We start from the raw sequence: 21,199 nt of genomic DNA on the forward strand, positions 1-21,199 counted from the left end.
GAAATACATACCCTTCCTAATTAAGAACAAGAACCACGGAATGCGTGTGGGACCTTTTGCTTATAACTGTTTAGAATTAAAAATAAATAAATAAAAAGGTTTAGGAAGAGATGAGAAAAAGGTGAAAAAGAGGTCTTAATGCTAGCGGTAGTTCTTGAATTGAGAAAAGCTGATAGACATTAAGGAATAGGTGAAGAAGAAATTTAAGAAGAAGCCTTAATAAGAGAAACCTAATGAGATGTATAGGGTTGGGTTGTAGTAGAATTAAAGTTGAAAGTGAATCAAGTTGAAAAGATGTTGATGAGATCATGAAAACTTAGATTTGAACTTAATAAAGTTTTTTCTTATATATGTAAGAAAAAAATGTGTTTATAAGCTTTTTAATTTGACTCATCATTCCATTAATTTCAACCTATCAAATAGTCATTACTTCTAATGGAAATATTTTTATAAAGCTTTTTTTGATTAAAATCATACATATGTATTTGGAAAAACGTTTTTTTGTCCAAAGGTTGAGTAACCTCAACCTAATCATCAAATAAGTATTTTAACTCAATGGCATCAACTTTTTGTAAAAATTTTTTTTTCCCTTAAAATAGGTTTTCATCAACCACCATTAGAAGTGTCCTTGTAAATAAATAGTTCAGTTTTATTGTATCAAAATAGGAGTGGTAAAAATAAAAATTAAAAGAAAACATTTGGATAGCTAAACATATTGGAAAAGGGGGGAAATTTTTTTTTTTTTTTTCTTTTTCAAAAAAGACTCGCAATTATTTTAAGAGAAATTTACATGAGTTTGCATAGAAGGTTCCTTGTTTTGTAGGGAGTCACTATGTGATATTAATGGAACATCATTGTATACTTCATGAATTAATTACTTCAAACATTTAATATTTGGGAAAGAAAATGTTTGGGGGTCAACCATACCGACAAGTACAAAAATGTTCAATTTTAATTTAACTCATTTTGGCCCACCATTCGGTCATCCATTTTGTTTGATCAAACCCGATACCGGACCAAAGAGATATTATTAACGGATTGATTGTTTTAGACAGTACATGAATGCCCTATACAGTCGCATATGTTGCACACCCTTATCGACGCCCTTGATGGCACGTCGTCAACTAGCATAAGAGAACATGTAAAATATTACAATCTCTATCTTAATATTGACAAGTTGTTGATGGAAATGTACCCACCACCCACCCTCTCTAGATAGTGCACTAAAGAATGACATAAATAGAAAGACACATATATTGCTTAATACTTCACTAAAATGATTGCTTGAAAAGACTTCATTTTTACTCAAAGTGTCTGCTTTCTCAACTGCAAGATAAAAACATGCTGCATTCCTCAGTTTTCACTGCATTTGACTCTGTAACATCTATTTGCATACAACAAGATCATGAAAACAAAAAGAATGGCTTGTTTTGAGAGGGTGTCACCAGCAGTGAAGCAGATTCTACTCCAACTCTACCGGTAATTTTATTGATTGTCATACATTTTCTTGAGCCCATCTGAAAGTGCAAGTCAAAGGTGTTCTTTGATATACATTTTCTTTACATTTATGAATACCTGTACTAGACTAATTGTTACTTTGATAAGAATGGCAAAATGTGTTCTTTGATATACATTTTCTTTACTTTTATTGTTACATATGGGCCACTATGGGCAATGGGCACTTTAAGTGACGTTCAAAGCGACATATTTTCAGTTTCTTGGCAGACAATAATAAGTGTCTTCCATGTAGATTTTCCAGTAATGCTGGTTCGCCGTATTTATGTAGCTTTTAACGTCACTAAGGTGCCCATTGCCCACAAAGTGGGCGAGTTTTCAAGTTGTCAACAATCCTCATCCAAAATTAATCAAACTCCGTTAAATTAAGATACCCAGAGTAGGTCCTACATTGTTGGTAGCATAAAGATTACAAAGGACATAGTAGAGGTGAGTGAATGCGAGAGCCGGGCAGGTTGGCTAAATGTGATGGGCCATTTTTTGAATGGGTCAGGTTGGCCTGCAACACTTTTTCAAATAGTAAAATTTCTAAAAGTAATTAGTGTGTTAAATATGATTGCTCAAACTAGACTTGAATCAACTTTCAACTATAATATACTTTAGAAATAGAATGACTTAATTAGGTTTATGCATAAAAAATACAGCTTGAACAACTTTTGACTTACTGACCCATTTAATGATTACATTTTAAGCTATAGCGTTGAAATTTACCCATTTGAAATAATTAGAGATGAACATGAACCAACTCATGCTTAGGTAAAGGCGTCAAAGTGGCCACTTTCAGTAGATGTAAAAAACGATATGTTGCTTTTGTAACAGTGCTGATAAGCCTTTGGCAGTCGAACACACCTTGCATGAATTTGGATCTTTGCAGTACCACATTCAGGTAAACGAATAACAATTGTAACTTTTATAACTTAATAGCCATTCTGATCCATCTAACATGTGATTTATCAGTCACATGCTTCGGAAGCTCATAATGCATATGTATCTATCTCGACCCCTCTTCTGTCCACGGGATCCTCAATCTTACATGGATTACCTCAGCACGTTATGGAAACCGTCAAGAAAGTTGGCCCTGGAGTAATTGAGATTGTTGAACCACCAAGATCAGGATATCAGTTGACTCTTAAGCTTGATTTCAATAAAATTCCACGCAAGAAAGGTAAACTTTTCATTCAACACCAAACCATACTATTTTATCAAACATGTTAAAAAGTTGGTTGTTTTCTCATATAGATGCAGTAAAGATAATTGAAGAGATTTCATCTGTTCAAGCTGTAATACTGAGCTCTCAACTAAGAGAAATCTTGAGGGACGTTAATGCTCAGGAGATATCTCAGGGAACATATAAACCAATCAAACTTGTCTATCATCCTAACGAGCCTTTCTACGTTGTTAAACAGGTAACTTTAACATGAAGCCCAAAAACCAACTGTTGGAAATCTAGAAAATTTCATATATTAAGAACTGGATGGATTCAATTATTTTACAGCCTCAAAAGTTGACTGCAGTTTTCCCAATTCGCTTTAAAGAGGACTCGGATGTAGTTATTGCAAAGGCCTTTTTTCAGGTTTGAGTTCTTTCGGTTAGTATTACTTGCATGTGGCAAGATGGCCTGTCTGGACAGATTGGGTAACAGATATAAACTGGTCAGGTTTAAATGGGTCTTTTTGTACGCACGGGTTAGGTTGACACAAACACTTTTTTGTCCATTTTTTTGGTAAGAACTTAAGGCATTGGATATAATACAAAAACATTACTATGATTATCTAAACCGCTTCAATGAAATGATTTAGAAGGATCTAATATACTAAAGGTAGAGTTTGGATGACTTTTAACCCGTTTGATTCGTTCCTCTTTTAGCAACTTTCTTTGTTAGACAAATCACAAGTTCACAACCCATATTGACCTAGTCATAAGTAAAAGGATCAACTTTTTGTCTTAACCAACTGGTCAGGAGCTTGTGGATGTTGGAAGTTCTGGGGTGTGTCCTAAGGCACCTCCTTGCTACTGGTCGCCTATTCCACCTCCCGAGTTAAGAGGAGAATCTATGAAAGATTTGAGCACCAATGGAGGATTTGTATCATTTGGTATCAACAAGATTCAAACTATCATTTATATCACATGAAAACTAGTTGGGCATTTACATATTTGTGTATTATTTACAGAAATATCCGCACGACATGTTGAAGGTAAGAAACTAGACAAGACCGTATGGAACCTACTCAACTTCAATGCATTAGTGAAATATCATGTAAAGGTACGGTTAAAGTTATCATTAGGAGACTAAAAATACCGAGTTGACAAATTTTAATGACGAAAATGATTCTTAAGTAGAGCACTAAAAGCTTTGTGCAACAAAGGATGAGAAGCCGGCTGGAGAACTTAGTTGAGGTAAAAAGGCCTTGTACTAAATCAAAACCGCATTGTTAGTAGGTGTAATTATAAGCTTGTTTTCTGACTGTTATTCATTGATTACCTTTCAAATTGCAGGCCCTGCAGCACACAATCACAGAAGAAGATCACCATATCAACAAAGTTAAAGGTAGTCACCAAGTGTTCAACCAATATTTTTTTACACAATCTAACTTCAGATGTAAAGATCGAAAGATGGGTGGGTCAAGCGGGTTGGACCAGATGTCACTTTTAGTATGGGTTGAGTTGGGCAAGATTGGTTTGGGCTGTCCTGGGCTGATAAGATGACCCTCAGACACTTTTTATATGTTCTTTCAAATAATTATTTAGTTACTTATGATTTACAAGTGATAGTGTTGTAATACTAGTCTAAAGTATTGAATATACTCCAATGATTTCGATGGGTACATTAAAAGCAGACGTTGGGCAACTTTTGACCCGTGTGACCCGTTCCTTTTATACCAACAAAATTGTTCGGTTTAACTTGTTTGACATAGATTGCAACTAATATCGGCTCATTCATAAGTATATTGGTTGATACTGCCACCTCAAAACAGATAAGATCTTTGTACTTTGAATAGTTCTAATCACTTCTTCACATTTTCATCTTAATGCAGGCCATGGAGGCGTGAAGAAACTAATCAAGTTTACAAGAAGTACAGTCCTTTTGAAAAGATGGAACTTGACAAAAAAGATGAAAAGAATTCGCTCTAAAATAAGAATCCGCGGATTCAAAAAGTTTCAAAGACGTTGGTTTAAACTTCCTTGTTTCTCTTCTGCAATGGGCTATCAGAAGCTAGAAAAGTTCTAAATAGACTAACTAATCAATTCGCAGACATCTTTAAAAAAATGTTAAACACAACATTTACACAAAGTAAATCACTTAGTTATGGTTCATAATAATACAATATATCTTGTTCCATAAATTGATAATATTTACTACGACTAATTAAGAAGTGTAAACTGAGTAGCCCCCTGTTACATTCAGTTGAATAATTTAGTGAAACGGTAAACATGAATACAAAGTGTGTGAAACTGGTGTACTAACTGAATTTAATACATCATTTTTACTAAGCAAATATATGTATGTATAGGTTTTAAAGATTTCCTAGCTTGTGTCAGGTCTGTTACTATTATTTATAGTAATGAATGTTTAAAAATATAACGGTGTAAGTTTCATATGGCTGAGGTGTATATTTCATTGAAGGTAACCATGAACCCAATAAAAATTAAGTTGACGGGTTGACGGTTTGGTTTCTTGTCAAATGGATTATGAGATTCATAGGTCAAATGGGTTAGTGGGTTTACCTATTAAAAATTTATATAAATTTTAAATATTTTAGGGTTGGCGGGTCGATCTTTAAACCCAAAAAGAAAGCCCAAACCCGTCTCGAAATAGGCTGACAGGCCAAAATTTCACAATCCTAACCCCGTTATTTCATATAGATATCAAGTCGAGTTATTTATGAATACGTTGTAAGATTATTTGATGTAGATTTTTTCACGTGTAATACAATACTTTGTATTAATCTAGTTGTTTATTGAAACAATCTAAACTTAATTAACCTGAATCTACCGACTTATATCCTATCATGAAAATAGTTTCAAATTTTTTTTTTATCCTTGTTTAAGACATATTTCTTAAAGTTTGTTTTTTGGTCGAGTTTGTTCACCCCATATGTGATCTCTACACCCACCAGGTAAGATGTCATCGCGGTAGTTCACAGGGGAAAACCCCCGGATAGATCGCCTAATATATGGCACGACATCTACGACATTGAAAGTCATTTGGGATAAAACCTTACGCCCCCTTAAATTCGAACCCTGGTTACCTAAGAAACAAATGTCTTAAACCAATGGCTATTTAAACCATTTTGTTTATAAGTACATTATATTCGTGCGATGTATGGTATTGAATGAGTTCTCACTTTTACAATATATTAAAAATAAATTATAACACTACTAGATGAGTTTCAGCTGTGTCTTTTTGTGAACTTAGGAAATTCAAAGGCCAGCAATTTATTAAACAAATTTGTTTATTTTGAAATTTTAAATATAAATCTATGTGGTAATAAAACTCATGATGTTAAAAATTTGAATTTTAAGACCAATGTCATTAATTAGTTAAATATTTCGTTATATATGTTCGTATTATATATACAGATGTTTAATAATTTATTGGGGTGAAACTAAACATGAATTTTTTTTCCAAAGAATTACTACAATGGAACAGTACACCACCACATCCACCAAGTGGACCCATATTAATAATCAACAACCAATGAGAGACCTAGCATAGATTTCCCTACCATCAATACAAGCTAATTTTACATACAAAGTCTTCACATATATAATAAACATACAGTCTGGTCTGGAGGGCTAGTATGTAAATCAACAATATTTTTGGAGCCACAAGCTATATGTGGTTCTTGTGCTTCATCTAACCAAAGGTTCTAAATTCTACACCAAACCCCCCCACAAAAAAACTACTAGTATCTCTTTACAAACACACATTAACCACATAAACAACAATCCTCATTCTCATTAACAACCATTTTTCCATCTAGCTTTTACATCATTAGAATTCATTTTCATGGCAATTACTTCATCAGTTAATGCAATAGGGTTCTCTTCATCTTTCCATGGAAGTTGGGGTACTTCTGTAGTTGGTGAAGATTATTCTACCTTGGTTGCTAAGACTAAAGTACAAACCATGGTTCGAGTTGGGAAGCCGTTAAAATCCGGGCCAAGGATGGGTAATGTCAATGAAGGAAAAGGCGTGTTTGCGCCGTTGGTTGTGCTTACTCGTAATATCGTTGGAAAGAAACGGTTTAATCAGATCAGAGGAAAAGCAATTGCTTTACACTCACAGGTATATACATATTATATGCATATATATATATATTTCTCTTGAATACTTGTTTGTATTTTAAGGAGTAGCGTTTTTCATTGTCTTGATATATACATGTGTGAGCAAGGCTCTAGACGGTGTCTGGAATTGCGTTTTGAAGTGATTATCTGATATGAGTTTGGATGTGTTTCTATTGTTCTAAGTTGTAATAACCTATAATTGGTGTGTTTAAGTGTAATTAGACATATTATGATAATTAATTTAAGGATGACATGTTAAACTAATCACAAAAACTAGATATTTAATCCGTAACTAAGGTAGATTAGCAAAATCCTTGTATCTAAAAGGAGTATATATGGGCCTCTCGTGGAGCAGTATTCGAGATGACCCAGCAACCAAGAGGTCGCGCGTTGAAGTCCCAATTGAGGACAAATGGATAAATCGAAAAGAGAAAAATGAACTAATGCCATAAACAATTTGATAGAAATGAACACACCATTGGATTCAGTAAAGATTTATAACAATATGAGCAATATAAACAAGTACTTATTAAACAAGTGAACAGAGTTTGATAATAAGCTCATGATGATTTTCAGGTAATCACAGAGTTCTGCAAATCGATAGGGGCAGATCAAAAGCAACGACAAGGGCTGATTCGTTTGGCAAAGAAAAACGGTGAAAAACTTGGATTCCTGGCTTAATTAGTAATTTGCATATCAAAAAAGATTCTAGAATTTGATGAGAAAGTACCTCCATAGTATGTATGAAAAATCTTTCCAGATGTAAATACTTTCTTCATCTGGTAAACATATAAATCGAAATATTCATGTATCTACACCTTATTCACTTCATATGTTGTAGCTTTAACACAATTTCTGGTCACGTTATCGTTCTCTGCTACTTGTTGACGCTTTATGTGAAGTATGGCTCACTTCAAAGAAACCGGCTATCATAAGAAATATAAATTCTATATGACACTTCAAAGTACTAATATTGTTCAAGCATTGCATGTCATCATCATATAATGCCATAGTGATCAGTGTAAGTATAGGCGTACGTGTAACACGACTTGATCTCGAGTTAATATTTGATTACGAAGATCATGTTATGTACAGCCAAATTTTTGCACAATCAAATCAGGCAAACATATATAGTTTAATGTAAAGTGCACAAACAATTAAGCACTACAAGTATTGAAATCAGTTTAAGTTAAACTGACATTGTAGGGATTATTATCAACAAAAACCTCTTTAACACTGATTAATTACTGAAACCAAACAACCTCTTGATTAAACTATGAAACCATTCGATCAACTCAAATCAAGCCACAGCAGCGTCGTCACTGGTAATGATTTTCTCGTATACAAAACCTGTGGTACAATTTATGAAATTAAATTTATATAAACTAAAACAAAATTAAATTGAATATGGAATAAATTCACAGAACTTTTAATGTATTTGGAAATTAAAAATTAAAATTAAAAAAATACATAATCGTGCATATATATGAACAGGATTAAAATCTAATCACAAATCAAACATACATTATATAAAATCTTCTTGGGCCGTTTTATACAATTTAGGTAGTAACACACTGATATCAATCCACGCTAATTGGGCCCAACCCATTAGTTCTCCTTGCCTGGCCCAACCATTTATATAACCCGGCCAGTTTGCATGTCTATATTGACCAAAAAAGAAATAACGAAAGTGGCACGTACGTGGAGAAGACAGAAGGACACGTGGAAGATCCATGATGTGACTAAGCATTGTTTTAAAGCGGTGAAAGCAGTTTAAACACACATTATTGTGACTTAAAAATAAAAAAATTAATAAAAAAACAAACATACACTCTGAAATAATAAGAAAGAAAGAAGAAGAAGAAAAGATGGCTGGAAAAGTGGTTGCAATGACGGATAACAATGCTATGAAAACGGAGGCCGAGTGTCAACCTTTAACTTATGACAGGGAAGTCCGTTCGGACTTGGAAACTCACCTTCCTAAACCTTGTATGTCATACTAATATGTTTTTTCCTTACTTTTCATATTAAATTCGATTCATATATACGTAGTATTTGAAACAGTTTTTTATACTATATTATAAAAAAAATAGCCTAATTTTAAAAGTTAAAAGTTACATGAGAAAACTTGTCTAAAATACGCATAATTATTATATTACACTATCGGTTCTTAATCTTCTAAAATATCTCTATTAACTTTTACATCAATTACGTTTACATTCATTATCTACCCCAGTAGACAGCTGTCTCTAACACCAAAAGTAGTCCCTCAGCACTACACAGCCAGCCCGCTGCCGCCGCCACATTGTGCGGATACCGTGCTAGTACTGTTTTAGGTGTAATGATATTCTTGTGACACGCTGATTGATAATGTAAGTTAAAATTTAGAACTTTCTTAAAATGATATCCTTGTGACACGCTAATTGATAATGTAAGTTAAAATTTAGAACTTTCTTAATTTAATTGAATATATGAATGGCTGATCTAGTTGAATGTGGTGCATTAAAAATAGTAAGTTAATATTCTTGAATAGTTGTTCAAATTTTGGTGATTAGCATTGGTGAAGAGTTTTAGTCCAAGTTAGTCAAATAGTTTTCATGATACATTGTAATTGCATCTATAAGAGGTTAAGTGTATATTTTGTTAAAATTGTCAATTACTTTTAAACTAAACAAATTCATAAATATAGTACTAGAAATAAAGGGTTGTCATGGTCAACCTTGACCACAACATATATAGCTCCAATTAAAAAAAAGTCATGAAATCTTTATATACGAGTGTAGATTAGTGTAAATTAGAATTCGCTGAATGCATATGCAGATTTATTGTTCTATATTTTGTATTGTGTATGTATATTGTTGGAACAATATATATAATTGTGAATATGTGCTGATGATTTTGTGTGAATGTATTTGAGATTTGGCGAGGGGATTGGTAGCTCCAGATAGAGAGCATCCAAACGGGACATTGGGCCACAGACCCAATGGGATGACTGTTCTCCAGCAGCATGTTGCTTTCTTCGATCAAAATGGTGATGGGATTATATACCCATGGGAGACCTATGTGGGTGAGTTATATATCTCTACTTACTACCTAGCTAATAATGCAGATGGGGTGTTTAATTTGAACTTTTGAAAATTTTGTAGTAGTATCTTTTTAGCTTATCATTTAGTAATATTCATTTTATATATATACTAATTAATCTACATGATTATTTTCATTTTTAAATGTTCAACAACAAAAAATACGATGTTTTATGTATGTTTGTGTGTTATGACAATTTATAATTGGTGGTTGCTGCCTCACCACTATCACCTGAGTGGGTGAAGCTTCTTGGGAAAAATCATCCACCACCAAGCATCGCACGGTGACACTTCTAGTATATATTATTAGCTTAACATTGTACGCGAGTATACATTATTAAAGTTTTGGTAAAATCATGAAAAACGAGTTTATTACGATTGCAGACAACATCTTCTATCTATAATGTTGAAGCATCTCAATGTGTGCTAAAAATGCGACCTCGCTTTATGGGACCAGTAATTCAGCGCAGTTAACCAGCAAATTTTATTTGTTTTCACTTGTGAGTAGATTACATTTTTTATTATGGACATGTTAAAAGGATTGGTATGCCATTTCGAGTGACTTGTCTTTCAATAACTGGTTGCTTATAGTATCTAAGATTGTGGTTCTTCTAATTCATCGCTGAAGTCGGCGTACTATCTATTGTGAATATGTGCAAGTAGGTGTCCCTTTAATTATCAAAACCCAATTGAAGTTAACAACCTTACATGATTGTTACGAGGCCTAATATATTAATATGTGTATTTATGCATATAATTGAAACCAAATAGCACTAAGCCAAAATATGGGATTCTTGTTTTGTGAGTCCGCTTGACAAGCACCAGTCCTTCTCTAGGAAATGCATACTTGGTTTATCGCGTACTCTGCTACTGGGTGTAATAATACATAACATACTGTGTAGGAATGCGTAAGTTAGGATTCAATATGCTGATATCGCTGCTCGCTGCCCTGTTTATCAATATCGGAATGAGCTATCCTACCCTCCCTGTATGTTCTTCTTATTATATGATCATGATATGACGTCATCTTTACGTTGTTTACTCGCTATTTTGATGTATCTTGCATGAATTTTGTAGGGGTGGTTGCCTTCACCCTTCTTCCCCATATACATTTACAATATACACAGGGCGAAGCATGGAAGCGACTCGGCGACTTACGATACCGAAGGGAGGTGGGTCCCAGTCTATTGAAATAAAGTTTTGTGTCGATCTGTTGTGATGTGCCCTTAGAACTTGAAGTTTTCTGAATTTCAGGTACATGCCGGTACACTTCGAGAATATGTTTAGCAAGTATGCTAAAACGGTGCCGGACAAGCTCACTCTTGGAGAGATTTGGAACATGACTGAGGGGAATCGACTAGCTTTTGATCCCTTTGGATGGTTAGTTTAGATAAGCCATTAACTAATAATTAGCTATCCACTCATACGACTAGAATCAATTCCCTTGGGTAGAACTCAAAAAGGTCGTCCACGAGTGTCGGTACCCTCTTTTGACCATTAAATCAATTGGTTAAAATACATATAGAAAAATCGAATCACTAACTTGTGTTTAAACGTTTTATGTATATCACTTAAGCGAGTTATATGTGTAGCAATGCAACGATCAAGTTAGTGTTTTTGTATAGTGAACCCTTTTGAAAATGAGATATGGACCAAATGCTTGTATTAAATCGACAATTTTGGTGGTTTTAATGCAGGACTGCTGCTAAGTTAGAGTGGGCAATACTGTATGCACTTGCTAAGGACGAGGAAGGTATGTTGTCAAAGGAGGCGGTCAGGCGTTGCTATGATGGCAGCATATTCGAGTATTGTGCCAAGATGAACAGGGATGCGCATGAAAAAATGTATTGAACATGAAAATGATATGTTTATGTGATAGTATGTTTAATTACTTGGATTGAGGTAAATGTAAGCTCGAGTGTTTTAGAACATACATGCTTATGTAAAGTCATAAATAAGAGCGTATAGAGGCGGCGTTGCCTCTGTGATGTTGGTTTTTTCTGCTTCTAAAGCTTTAGGAAACATCTTTGTATTCAGCGTTCTCTCGTCTCCGTTGACCATCCATTAGGTATACAGACTGATTATTGCAACTAAACGAGTCTTGGGTAAACATAGTCTTAAAGTAGCAATTACACCATACTAAGTTGTAACACTACAAACAATATTACATTTGTTCACACTTTTAGTGAGTGTAAATGATGTAGGAGTCATGACCCGATCCAACCCGCAATGTATTTTAATAAGTTATCTTTTTATTTGTTTATCTTTTATATTTTATAAGTATCTTTTATTTTATTAGATAACTATTGATTGATTTGTTTCCTTCCTATTTTAATGAGGTTAAGATTAGTATAAATAAGGATTTTAATTATTGTAATAGGAGTTGATTATTTTTGAGTTTATAGAAATTGACATTTTGTCAAGAAAATCTTTATGGTTTCGGTCTTTGATTTAATCATTTATTCTTGAGTCATTTGAATGTGTGTGAAACTGCATCAGTTGGTAATCAGAGCTTAGGTTGATTCAAATGGCTTTTCGTGATGAGAATAACCTTTTTATTCGCCGAATCGTCGATGGAGGCAGCGATAAAATCGTGTTTGAATCGCAAGATCGCAAGATCCAGGAAACTGACCCAAAAGATATCATCTGGGATGAGGTCGTTGGGAAAGAGGAGCATCCTGAAGACCACAATAGTTACAAGATTCAAGAAACCGACTCGGATGTTTTCATCTGGGATGAAAACTTTTGGAAGGAGGAGTATCTTGATAATTGTAGCATCCTCTATCAAATACCTCCCGTGTTTGATGAGTACGAAGATGAAGACCGGTATTTTTGGGAGACTCGGAGTTCAATCGTGAACGAACTTCTCGACAACAAGTCAAAGAAGGAAGACAATCACGATGATAAAAGTTTGACTTTCAAAGAGGTCATGACATCAGATCTTGGTGGTAATGTGCTATTAATATTGGAAAGTAATATCTCTTGCCTTCATACAAAAGATTTGTTTTCGAATATAGGAAAAAAAGATCGTGGCTGGCATCTAATATCAAATGCAATTTTGCATTTAAATCTTCATGATCTATTGGTGGATAATAATTTTATTGCCTATCAAGTTTTGAAAGCATTAATTGCAATTATATTTTTCAAATTTAGTCATGTTGAAAATCATGTTTTGAACATCGAAGGTTGCGTTACTTGGAAAGAAAATCTCCTTGGTGTTAGTTTCGATCCTGGTGGGTATGGTTTCCAATGGTGTTGTCAAGTTTGATAGAAAACTTGAGGACGAGTTTTTTCGAAGAAGAGGAGAATGATGTAGGAGTCATGACCCGATCCAACCCGCAATGCATTTTAATAAGTTATCTTTTTATTTGTTTATCTTTTATATTTTATAAGTATCTTTTATTTTATTAGATAACTATTATATTGATTTGTTTCCTATTTTAATGAGGTTAAAATTAGTATAAATAAGGATTTTAATTATTACAATAGGAGTTGATTATTTTTGAGTTTATAGAAATTGACATTTTATCAAGAAAACCTTTATGGTTTCGGTCTTTGATTTAATCATTTGTTCTTGAGCCATTTGAATGCGTGTGAAACTGCATCAGTAAACAAATTAAAAATTTTGTCACGCTTTTTTTTTAAATGTGATAGCATATAATTACTTGGATTGAGGTAAATGTAAGCTCAAGTGTTTTAGAACATAGATGCTTATGTAAAGTCATAAATAAGAGCGTATAGAGGCGGCGTTGCCTCCGTGATGTTGGTTTTGTCTGCTTCTAAAGCTTTAGGAAACGTCTTTGTATTTAGCGTTCTCTCGTCTCCGTTGACCATCCATTAGGTATACAAACTGATTATTGCAACTAAACGAGTCTTGGGTAAACATAGTCTTAAAGTAGCAATTACACCGGACTAAGTTGTAACACTACAAACAATATTATATTTGTTCATACTTTTAGTGAGTGTAAACAAATTAAAAATTTTGTCACGCTTATTTGTGTGTATAAATATATAGAAATGAAAGTGTGTAGAAATTTCTCCACACTAAAAAATGTGTAGAACTAAGAGTTCACACTTTTTAGTGTGAACTTTCATAATTATTTTGTCACACCTCACTTGTTCACGCTAACTTTTTAGGTTGTTACAAAATAATTATGAAAGTCCACACTAAAAAGTGTGAACTTTTAGTTCTACACACTTTTTAGTGTGGAGAAATTTATACACACTTTTAATTCTATATATTTTTACACACAAAAAAGCGTGACAAAATTTTTAATTTGTTCACACTCACTAAAAGTGTGAAAAAATGCAATATTGTTTGTAATATAAGAAAGATTAAATATATAGTTTACCATGTTTTAATGTTTATATATAACTCGGTCACCTCTTTTGCATTTTTTTTCATGAACACTTACCTGTTGTGACATTTCATATGAACTTTTTTAAGTAAATCACACGTTTAACCATATATTCTTAACGTAAAATTGCATATATATATATATATATACATATATTAGGTTTTTGACCTGCGCGATGCGCGATATTTTTAAAATTGATGTTCAATTAATTTGGTTAAAAAAATTAGTGAATAAATGTGTGACTTTTTAAAACTTTGTTTCAAGAATAAAATAGTGTTACATTTTTATCAAATCTTTTCAAAAAATACCAAAGTTTTGATTAAAAAAAAACAATTAACTAAAGAATGAAGTTTATTTCTTATCAAATGTTGAGTATGACACAAATAGCCAAAAAAGAAGCTACAAAATATAATAGAGATCACTTATAAAACACATAAATTCTTGGTATTCAACTATATAGAGAAAAAACAAACTATTGGATACCAATCACAATATGAGAGATAATTCTGACCATTTAGCTAACCGGTGCAATCTATCCATTTGGCATGATCACATAATTTTTTTCTGTTGATTGGGTTGGTGGTCCATTGATAAGGTATTTGACCTTGAGATGATACACATGGATCTAAGTCCCACTTCCCACATTTGTGGTGGTGGATTAATAGGGGGTTTTTCGAGAGTCCTTGTTTTCAGGCATACATATAATTTAGTAGTAGGAGTAGAATAAAAATGCCGTTAAAAAAAATGATCACATAATTTATGAATGGAGAATTCATTTTGCAATAATATGAAAGTTAAACCCTATTTTTTAACAAAATGTAATAAAAAAAATTAGTCATTTACAAATTTTATCAAAAACATGCCCTGTGTTTCACTAAACTCTTGTTACTCTATCAAAAACTTTTTTTAATATATAATGAAATAACATAAATGAATGGTGATTAAGTTATTTCAAAATCAATAAACTAATAATCTATTTGCAATATAATCACCATTAAAAATAATATAAATAAATAAAATACATTACAAACTAAAATAAAAGGAAATCGAGCTTTAAAAAAAGGTTAAAACATAAATGAATGATAATGGACTTATATCAAAATCAATAAACTAAAAACCCGTTTGTAGTATAATCATACAAACTAAAATGAAAGAATAAAAAAGAGTTACCAAATTAAAAAGATTTAAAATTGGCACATAAATTCAAGGTGTAATTATGTATTGTGAAGATTTAGATTTATCATATTCTATGTAATCTTTTGATTATATAAATTTAGTTTTTTATATGGAATTTGTTTTTTTTTTATTTTGTATATACATAGGTTTAATTTAATACATAATATTTAGTTTGAAATAATATGGAGATGACACATAAGATAAATCTTATGTGGCAATTTTTAAGGATGGTTTTGAGTTGATGTGGATGCCTTTAAAATGTCAGGATAACTACTATTTTATAAATTATATATATATATATACACACACTTGACAACATCTGTGTAGATACAACATTTTCATTTAACTTTCTCATATCTAGACTTCTTACCTTCCTAGAGAACTAAAAAGTATTAGAAATGAGTTCGAATACTCTAAAGTTGTATATATGATGATAATCATATTTAAGAAGCTTCTTTGACTTTGGGTTGCCTTTTGATCTGACCTTGATAGATAAAATTGTAGGCTTGTGGCCAAAAAGTTAAAGCATGATTAGAATATATTCATAACCAAAAAACTATATAGGGACGGGCGGGCCAGTACCATCCATCCCGTAATGGTTTCGAAACTGCTGTCCATGGTATTGATCCCGAGAATATATGGTCAAAATATAAATAGTATACGGTTCCCGGTCCTATCTGAATGACTGGGGTCTGGGTACCAATTATTTACACGATTCAAACTTCCAAAAGATATATCCAAAGAGATATATATATTATGAAGAATTATCAACATCAAAAATCTTTCGTCTTAAATACGTAAATTACCAAAACCATATCCGTAATTGACATTTCCAAATGGCATTATACCCACCATACTCTCCCACCACGATTTTTCGTTTTCATCTGGAAAATGAACATATAACTTTTGCAACTATAAATACCATTCTCATATGGTTCTACTTCCTCATATAATATAGAGATGGAGATTAGCGATGACCCGGTTGCAATGGCGACAGCGGCACCAATGGCACCAGTCACGGCCCAACGCCCGGTTAGGACCGACCTCGAGTCATCTATTCCTAAGCCATGTAAGTTATTATTGTTTTTCTTGATTAATATATATTAATCTACTACATACGCTCGAATTAGTGCATGTGGTTAGGCTAGCTAATTAATTAACCATGCATGAATGTGGTTAATTACAAAAGACATGGCTCGAGCCATGGCTGCACCAGATATGGAACATCCTGATGGGGCACCCGAACACAAGGCTCATGGCATGAGCGTACTTCAGCAACACGTCGCCTTCTTTGATCAAAACAACGATGGCATCGTTTATCCTTGGGAGACTTACACTGGGTTTCGAGATATTGGGTTTGGCATACTATTTTCATTGTTGGCCGGGCTCGTGATCAACCTAGCTTTTAGTTACCCCACTCTCCCTGTAAGTTGAAGTTCATTACTTAGTACTGATTTTAGCTCTCTTTGGGCCTTTGGCTTCCAACTAATTTGGGTTTTTTTTTTTGTTCTGTGATATGTGTTTGTGTGTTGCAGAGTTATATACCTTCTCTTCTGCTTCCAATTTACATAGCCAACATACATAAATGCAAGCATCCAAGTGATTCCGGGACATATGATACCGAAGGAAGGTACTTTCATTAATTTGATCATTCATTATAAACACAATGGCTGGGTGGGTTGGGTAGACTAGTTCTACTGTAACAAAACAGTGTCAGCTCATTCAATCAAATTTCATGTTTTTTTTAAGTTAATAAATATAAAAAAATCGTTAATTCTATATTTTACTTAATACATATAAATATTATTTATGCATTTAAACATTTAATACACTCAGCACTTAATGACTTAAAAAAAAAAAAAACAAGCCCTAGTCATGGAGATTGGGTAATGTTATTATAGTAAATCAGTTACGACATCCACTTCAAACAATTTATCTTACTCAACATTATATTTTCTCCACCTTATAGTTCATTTTAACAACCTTGTGTCTAGAGTTTGTTTATGTAACTAATTTAGGTTTGCTTGTCTTATTGAAATATCTTATAATTAGATTAAAGATTATTTTCATTTAATCCATTTAATTCAAATATTAAAGTTATATAAAAATCCACATCACTCATAAAAACTTAATTTGATACCTACATCTTACTTTAATATATGTCATTCAAACATTTAATAAAACTTGTTAGATAAATATAACAAGTTCTTGTCGTTGCAAGTTTCTTATATTGAAGGAAAGTAAGCATCCCGTTTTTCATGAATTTTGGGTCTCAATACCTCGACGGTGTATCGGGGGTGGGGTTAAGATCTGTATAGCTTTACCCCTACCACACGGTGTAAAGAGGCTCAGATCTATCTAAGAAAAAATAAGATCTTCAGCCATGCAAGGTATGAGGATAAAACTTTTGACCTCTTCAAGAAATAAGGGTGTTAACCACTTTTATTCAACACATTTGAAAATTATTTATTTTTTATGTTAATTTTTTTTAGCATAAAACGTTTAATTTGTTAGAAATAGATCTCGTTTCAAGTTTCATAATAAAAGAGTTGAAATTGCCACAACTATTCATACTCAATAACATCTCCGTTTTTAAGGTATTCGCTGGTTAACTTCGAAAACATGTTTAGCAAATACGGCAAAACAGCGCCGGATAAACTAACCTTGAGAGAACTATGGAACATGACAGAAGGAAACCGTGTCACGCTCGACATTCTGGGATGGTTTGTGATTTGATCACTACAATCAAAATGCGAAATGTTAGACTTATAAAGGGCTCCTATATATTGCTAATTTGTTGCCCTTATTTTTCCAAATAAACCCCCTCAATTAGGGCGACATCACCCCTTTTGAGAGGTGTATTTGGGAGAATTAGGGTATGATTAGATACAAACCGTACAATACATTTTCAAAATATCATATAAAAATTGAAATAACCTCATTATGCTTCTTTTTTCTCAATTCATTTTATTGATTTCGTATTGTCTTGTAAAATTTTTGTAAGTCTAGCATTTCCTTTTGTAAGTAGTGTACCTAGAGACCGATTATTGATTATAACTGATTGTTATCTAATTAATAGGGTAGCAGGTAAATTGGAGTGGGGCGCTTTATACATTATTGCTAAAGATGATGAAGGTTTTCTCTCAAAAGAAGCCATGAGAGGTCTCTTTGATGGCAGTCTATTTGATAATCTTGCCAAAAAGAATGCATCCATAAAAGACAAAAAGAAGATATGATGTCTACATGTTGTTTGGAGGATTTTTGGAAGATGGATTAAAAGAATTCATCATTTACCATAAACAAATGTTAATGTGTACGTTTAAACTTAAAAATAAAAACGTGCATTAAAGGAAAAAGAAAGATATGATACTTTAGACGCGATCCTTTAGTGATAATCTACTAATCTTTTAGTTATCCACAATAAACGTACATATTATACTATACAATATATAATTATATAAACATGTATTGTTTTAGATGACAAAAGATTATCACTCTACATTACCAACAAGGAGTTGACTTAGTAGTAAGGGAAGCACTTGGTGAGCATAGGGCCCCAATTTCGATCTTGCTTGGCACCAAAAATAATTCTTTTAAGTTACCCGTTACCAAAGAAGTCTAGGCCTACATATGAAGTTCTAAAAACGCGGGGTTAATTCACTACTAGAAAACTGGGCTTTACCGACAAAATTACCGACAGAAAAAAATCCGTCGCAATTTCCGACGGCTTACCGACGGATACACCGTCGCCATATTATTTTAAATCTATGAATGTAATTACGACAGATTTACCGACAGATTCAGGACGGTTTAACGACGAAAAAAATCCGTTGGTAATCTGTCGGAAACATACAAACATTACCGACGGATTAGCGACAACTTTTTTAAAATACTATCTAACAATCTTTTATATTAAAAAAAATTATATGTTTACCGACGAATTACCGACGGAATATAAAGGGATTGTATGCATGCACTATTTGTCTAATTTAAAAACTAGCTATTAATTTCAAGTTCGGCTTTTATTATTATTTTGTGGTAGTTAATTTGTTTATAATAATCATTTATTTTTATGTTCTTGCTTCAGATCTGCAAAATCTTAGGATATTGATGGATAAGAAGAGAAAAATACTAATGGCTTGTAATTTTGTATAAAAGTGATAGATTTAGAATGAGATTTACATTTTGCTTTGATTTTGATTGTATATTTTGTTGGTGATGTTATGAAATTCGTTTGTAATGGCTTATATTGGTAGAAATTTAACATAAATTAATAAATATTCATTTTGATCTTAATCTTAATTAAGTTTAGTTAATTGTTTTGTTTTTTTTTATTATCAAAATTATTTACCGGAATTTTCAATGCCGATACTGGAAAAGAAAAAACAAAAAATGAAACAAAAATATCACGGGTTCCAATCCTGTCATAGTTCTGCCAAATTAAATAAATTTTCTCCTTGGAAAAATACCTGTAGCTTCGGATTACCGGCAGATAACTCGGTAGTTAAAATTTGAAATCTGTCGGTAAAAATTACCGACGAGGTTTTTACCGACGGATTTTTTTCCGGCGGTAATCCGTCGGAAATAGTCGTTACCGACGGATTAGCGACGGAGTGAAGCCCAGTTTTCTAGTAGTGGTTGATCATGTGAGGATTAGCAATGAGGTATTATACCAGCATCATACGACTCATACGGGGTGAGTTGATGGGTATTTATTTGTGATACCGGGGCTAAGGTTCCCACCAATTATTTTTTCATTTGGATGATATTAATATAACACCTATATTTATGATGTGCCTAAATATAATAAAAGAAAATGTTATTTTAATAAGAGTCGTGTAAGATCTTTTCCAACAGTGATCGCTTGTTCCCTTTTTCTTTACCCTTATATCAATGTTACATCATATCTTCTTTGTTTCTCCACCCTGTGACATACTCCTGCCAACAACAATTCTTCCTTACCAATTCTTTACTTTTTTTTCTCACATATTTTATTACACTCAATAAATCAAAAACACATTTTATTATATATATGTGTGATTTTCTATACACGCATAAGTGATTATCTATACATTCTTATAATGCAAATCTTTAAATACATGCGATCATGGGTTTTGAATTTTTAAGGAAATAAAAATTACTATATTAGAATTCGGTCAATCATGTGTGTTTAAAAACTGATAAATGATATAGTTCTACTGACAATATTTACAAACTTATGTGGACCAATAGAAAAAGAGAAATAAATCAAGAAAGAAAAAATGTATATAACTTTATTGGTGGCACATATATTTGTAAATTGTGTTTTTAAATAATAGCTGCTATTGAATAACATAGACATCACCAATGATCAATCCTTCTAAGTTGTTAGCCTAAAAATTCTCTTAATTAATAGTATTGTGACATGTGAAAATTAGAAAAGAGAATTAATGGTATCCACGTGTCACCATCTGTAGCCATTAGAAGGATTTTTAGGTTAATTTTTTAGGAGGATAAATCATTTTCCACATATATAACCTCCTTATATCTTGATGCCCACGTGAGGTTTTTTAGCCGACAAAACCTAAAACTAAATAATAAGTAAGCGGGCCTCTCTTTTGTGTGTCTTGATCGATCCATAATAAACGAAAGTGAGATTGCTGGGCTGGTGGAATTATACGGCCCAAACGATAACCAAAACAAAAGTCCTTAAAATATTGCATTGATCTGATGTCTTCTGAGGTGCAAAACTAAGACAACCAAATATGAGAGATTGGTTTTCTCCACCAATCTTTTGCT

The 21,199-nt window shown here is 32.7% G+C and overlaps 4 protein-coding genes across 4 annotated transcripts; all 4 read left to right on the forward strand.

Moving 5' to 3' along the window:
• Positions 1-1,333: 1,333 nt before the first annotated feature.
• Positions 1,334-4,892, forward strand: LOC122582758 (actin-related protein 2/3 complex subunit 2B). Its single transcript, XM_043755188.1, has 10 exons — positions 1,334-1,479; positions 2,335-2,401; positions 2,473-2,680; positions 2,755-2,921; positions 3,011-3,088; positions 3,476-3,608; positions 3,687-3,778; positions 3,856-3,912; positions 4,012-4,063; positions 4,551-4,892. Exons 1-10 carry the CDS (start codon positions 1,406-1,408, stop codon positions 4,742-4,744), a joined length of 1,122 nt encoding a protein of 373 aa, XP_043611123.1. The 5' UTR covers positions 1,334-1,405; the 3' UTR covers positions 4,745-4,892.
• A 1,422-nt stretch (positions 4,893-6,314) lies between these two features.
• LOC122581267 (protein PROTON GRADIENT REGULATION 5, chloroplastic) lies at positions 6,315-7,635 on the forward strand. Its single transcript, XM_043753457.1, has 2 exons — positions 6,315-6,805; positions 7,381-7,635. The coding sequence occupies exons 1-2, from the start codon at positions 6,527-6,529 to the stop codon at positions 7,483-7,485; spliced, it is 384 nt and encodes a 127-aa protein (XP_043609392.1). The 5' UTR covers positions 6,315-6,526; the 3' UTR covers positions 7,486-7,635.
• Positions 7,636-8,640: 1,005 nt separating this feature from the next.
• On the forward strand, positions 8,641-11,875 carry LOC122582870 (peroxygenase-like). The gene is made up of 6 exons (XM_043755302.1): positions 8,641-8,793; positions 9,722-9,871; positions 10,790-10,875; positions 10,965-11,059; positions 11,142-11,267; positions 11,585-11,875. The coding sequence occupies exons 1-6, from the start codon at positions 8,673-8,675 to the stop codon at positions 11,736-11,738; spliced, it is 732 nt and encodes a 243-aa protein (XP_043611237.1). The 5' UTR covers positions 8,641-8,672; the 3' UTR covers positions 11,739-11,875.
• Positions 11,876-16,381: 4,506 nt separating this feature from the next.
• Positions 16,382-18,804, forward strand: LOC122582793 (probable peroxygenase 3). Its single transcript, XM_043755230.1, has 5 exons — positions 16,382-16,490; positions 16,611-16,846; positions 16,957-17,051; positions 18,019-18,144; positions 18,501-18,804. The coding sequence occupies exons 1-5, from the start codon at positions 16,382-16,384 to the stop codon at positions 18,655-18,657; spliced, it is 723 nt and encodes a 240-aa protein (XP_043611165.1). The 3' UTR covers positions 18,658-18,804.
• Positions 18,805-21,199: the final 2,395 nt, after the last annotated feature.

The sequence above is a fragment of the Erigeron canadensis genome, chromosome 9, assembly GCF_010389155.1.
Source record: "Erigeron canadensis isolate Cc75 chromosome 9, C_canadensis_v1, whole genome shotgun sequence".
In the NCBI taxonomy this organism is placed as follows: Eukaryota; Viridiplantae; Streptophyta; class Magnoliopsida; order Asterales; family Asteraceae; genus Erigeron; species Erigeron canadensis.

What these genes read in the sequence shown, in the direction of transcription:
- LOC122582758 (XM_043755188.1), top strand. Translation starts at nt 1,406, where the DNA reads ATGAAAACAAAAAGAATGGCTTGTTTTGAGAGGGTGTCACCAGCAGTG. An exon ending in TGGAGGATTTGTATCATTTG is followed by an intron (nt 3,609 to 3,686) that starts GTATCAACAAGA and finishes TATTATTTACAG; the next exon opens with AAATATCCGCACGACATGTT. An exon ending in GGCTGGAGAACTTAGTTGAG is followed by an intron (nt 3,913 to 4,011) that starts GTAAAAAGGCCT and finishes TTCAAATTGCAG; the next exon opens with GCCCTGCAGCACACAATCAC.
- LOC122581267 (XM_043753457.1), top strand. Translation starts at nt 6,527, where the DNA reads ATGGCAATTACTTCATCAGTTAATGCAATAGGGTTCTCTTCATCTTTC. An exon ending in CAATTGCTTTACACTCACAG is followed by an intron (nt 6,806 to 7,380) that starts GTATATACATAT and finishes GATGATTTTCAG; the next exon opens with GTAATCACAGAGTTCTGCAA.
- LOC122582870 (XM_043755302.1), top strand. Translation starts at nt 8,673, where the DNA reads ATGGCTGGAAAAGTGGTTGCAATGACGGATAACAATGCTATGAAAACG. An exon ending in CCCATGGGAGACCTATGTGG is followed by an intron (nt 9,872 to 10,789) that starts GTGAGTTATATA and finishes CATACTGTGTAG; the next exon opens with GAATGCGTAAGTTAGGATTC. An exon ending in TGAGCTATCCTACCCTCCCT is followed by an intron (nt 10,876 to 10,964) that starts GTATGTTCTTCT and finishes TGAATTTTGTAG; the next exon opens with GGGTGGTTGCCTTCACCCTT.
- LOC122582793 (XM_043755230.1), top strand. Translation starts at nt 16,382, where the DNA reads ATGGAGATTAGCGATGACCCGGTTGCAATGGCGACAGCGGCACCAATG. An exon ending in TTAGTTACCCCACTCTCCCT is followed by an intron (nt 16,847 to 16,956) that starts GTAAGTTGAAGT and finishes TGTGTGTTGCAG; the next exon opens with AGTTATATACCTTCTCTTCT. An exon ending in ACATATGATACCGAAGGAAG is followed by an intron (nt 17,052 to 18,018) that starts GTACTTTCATTA and finishes TCCGTTTTTAAG; the next exon opens with GTATTCGCTGGTTAACTTCG.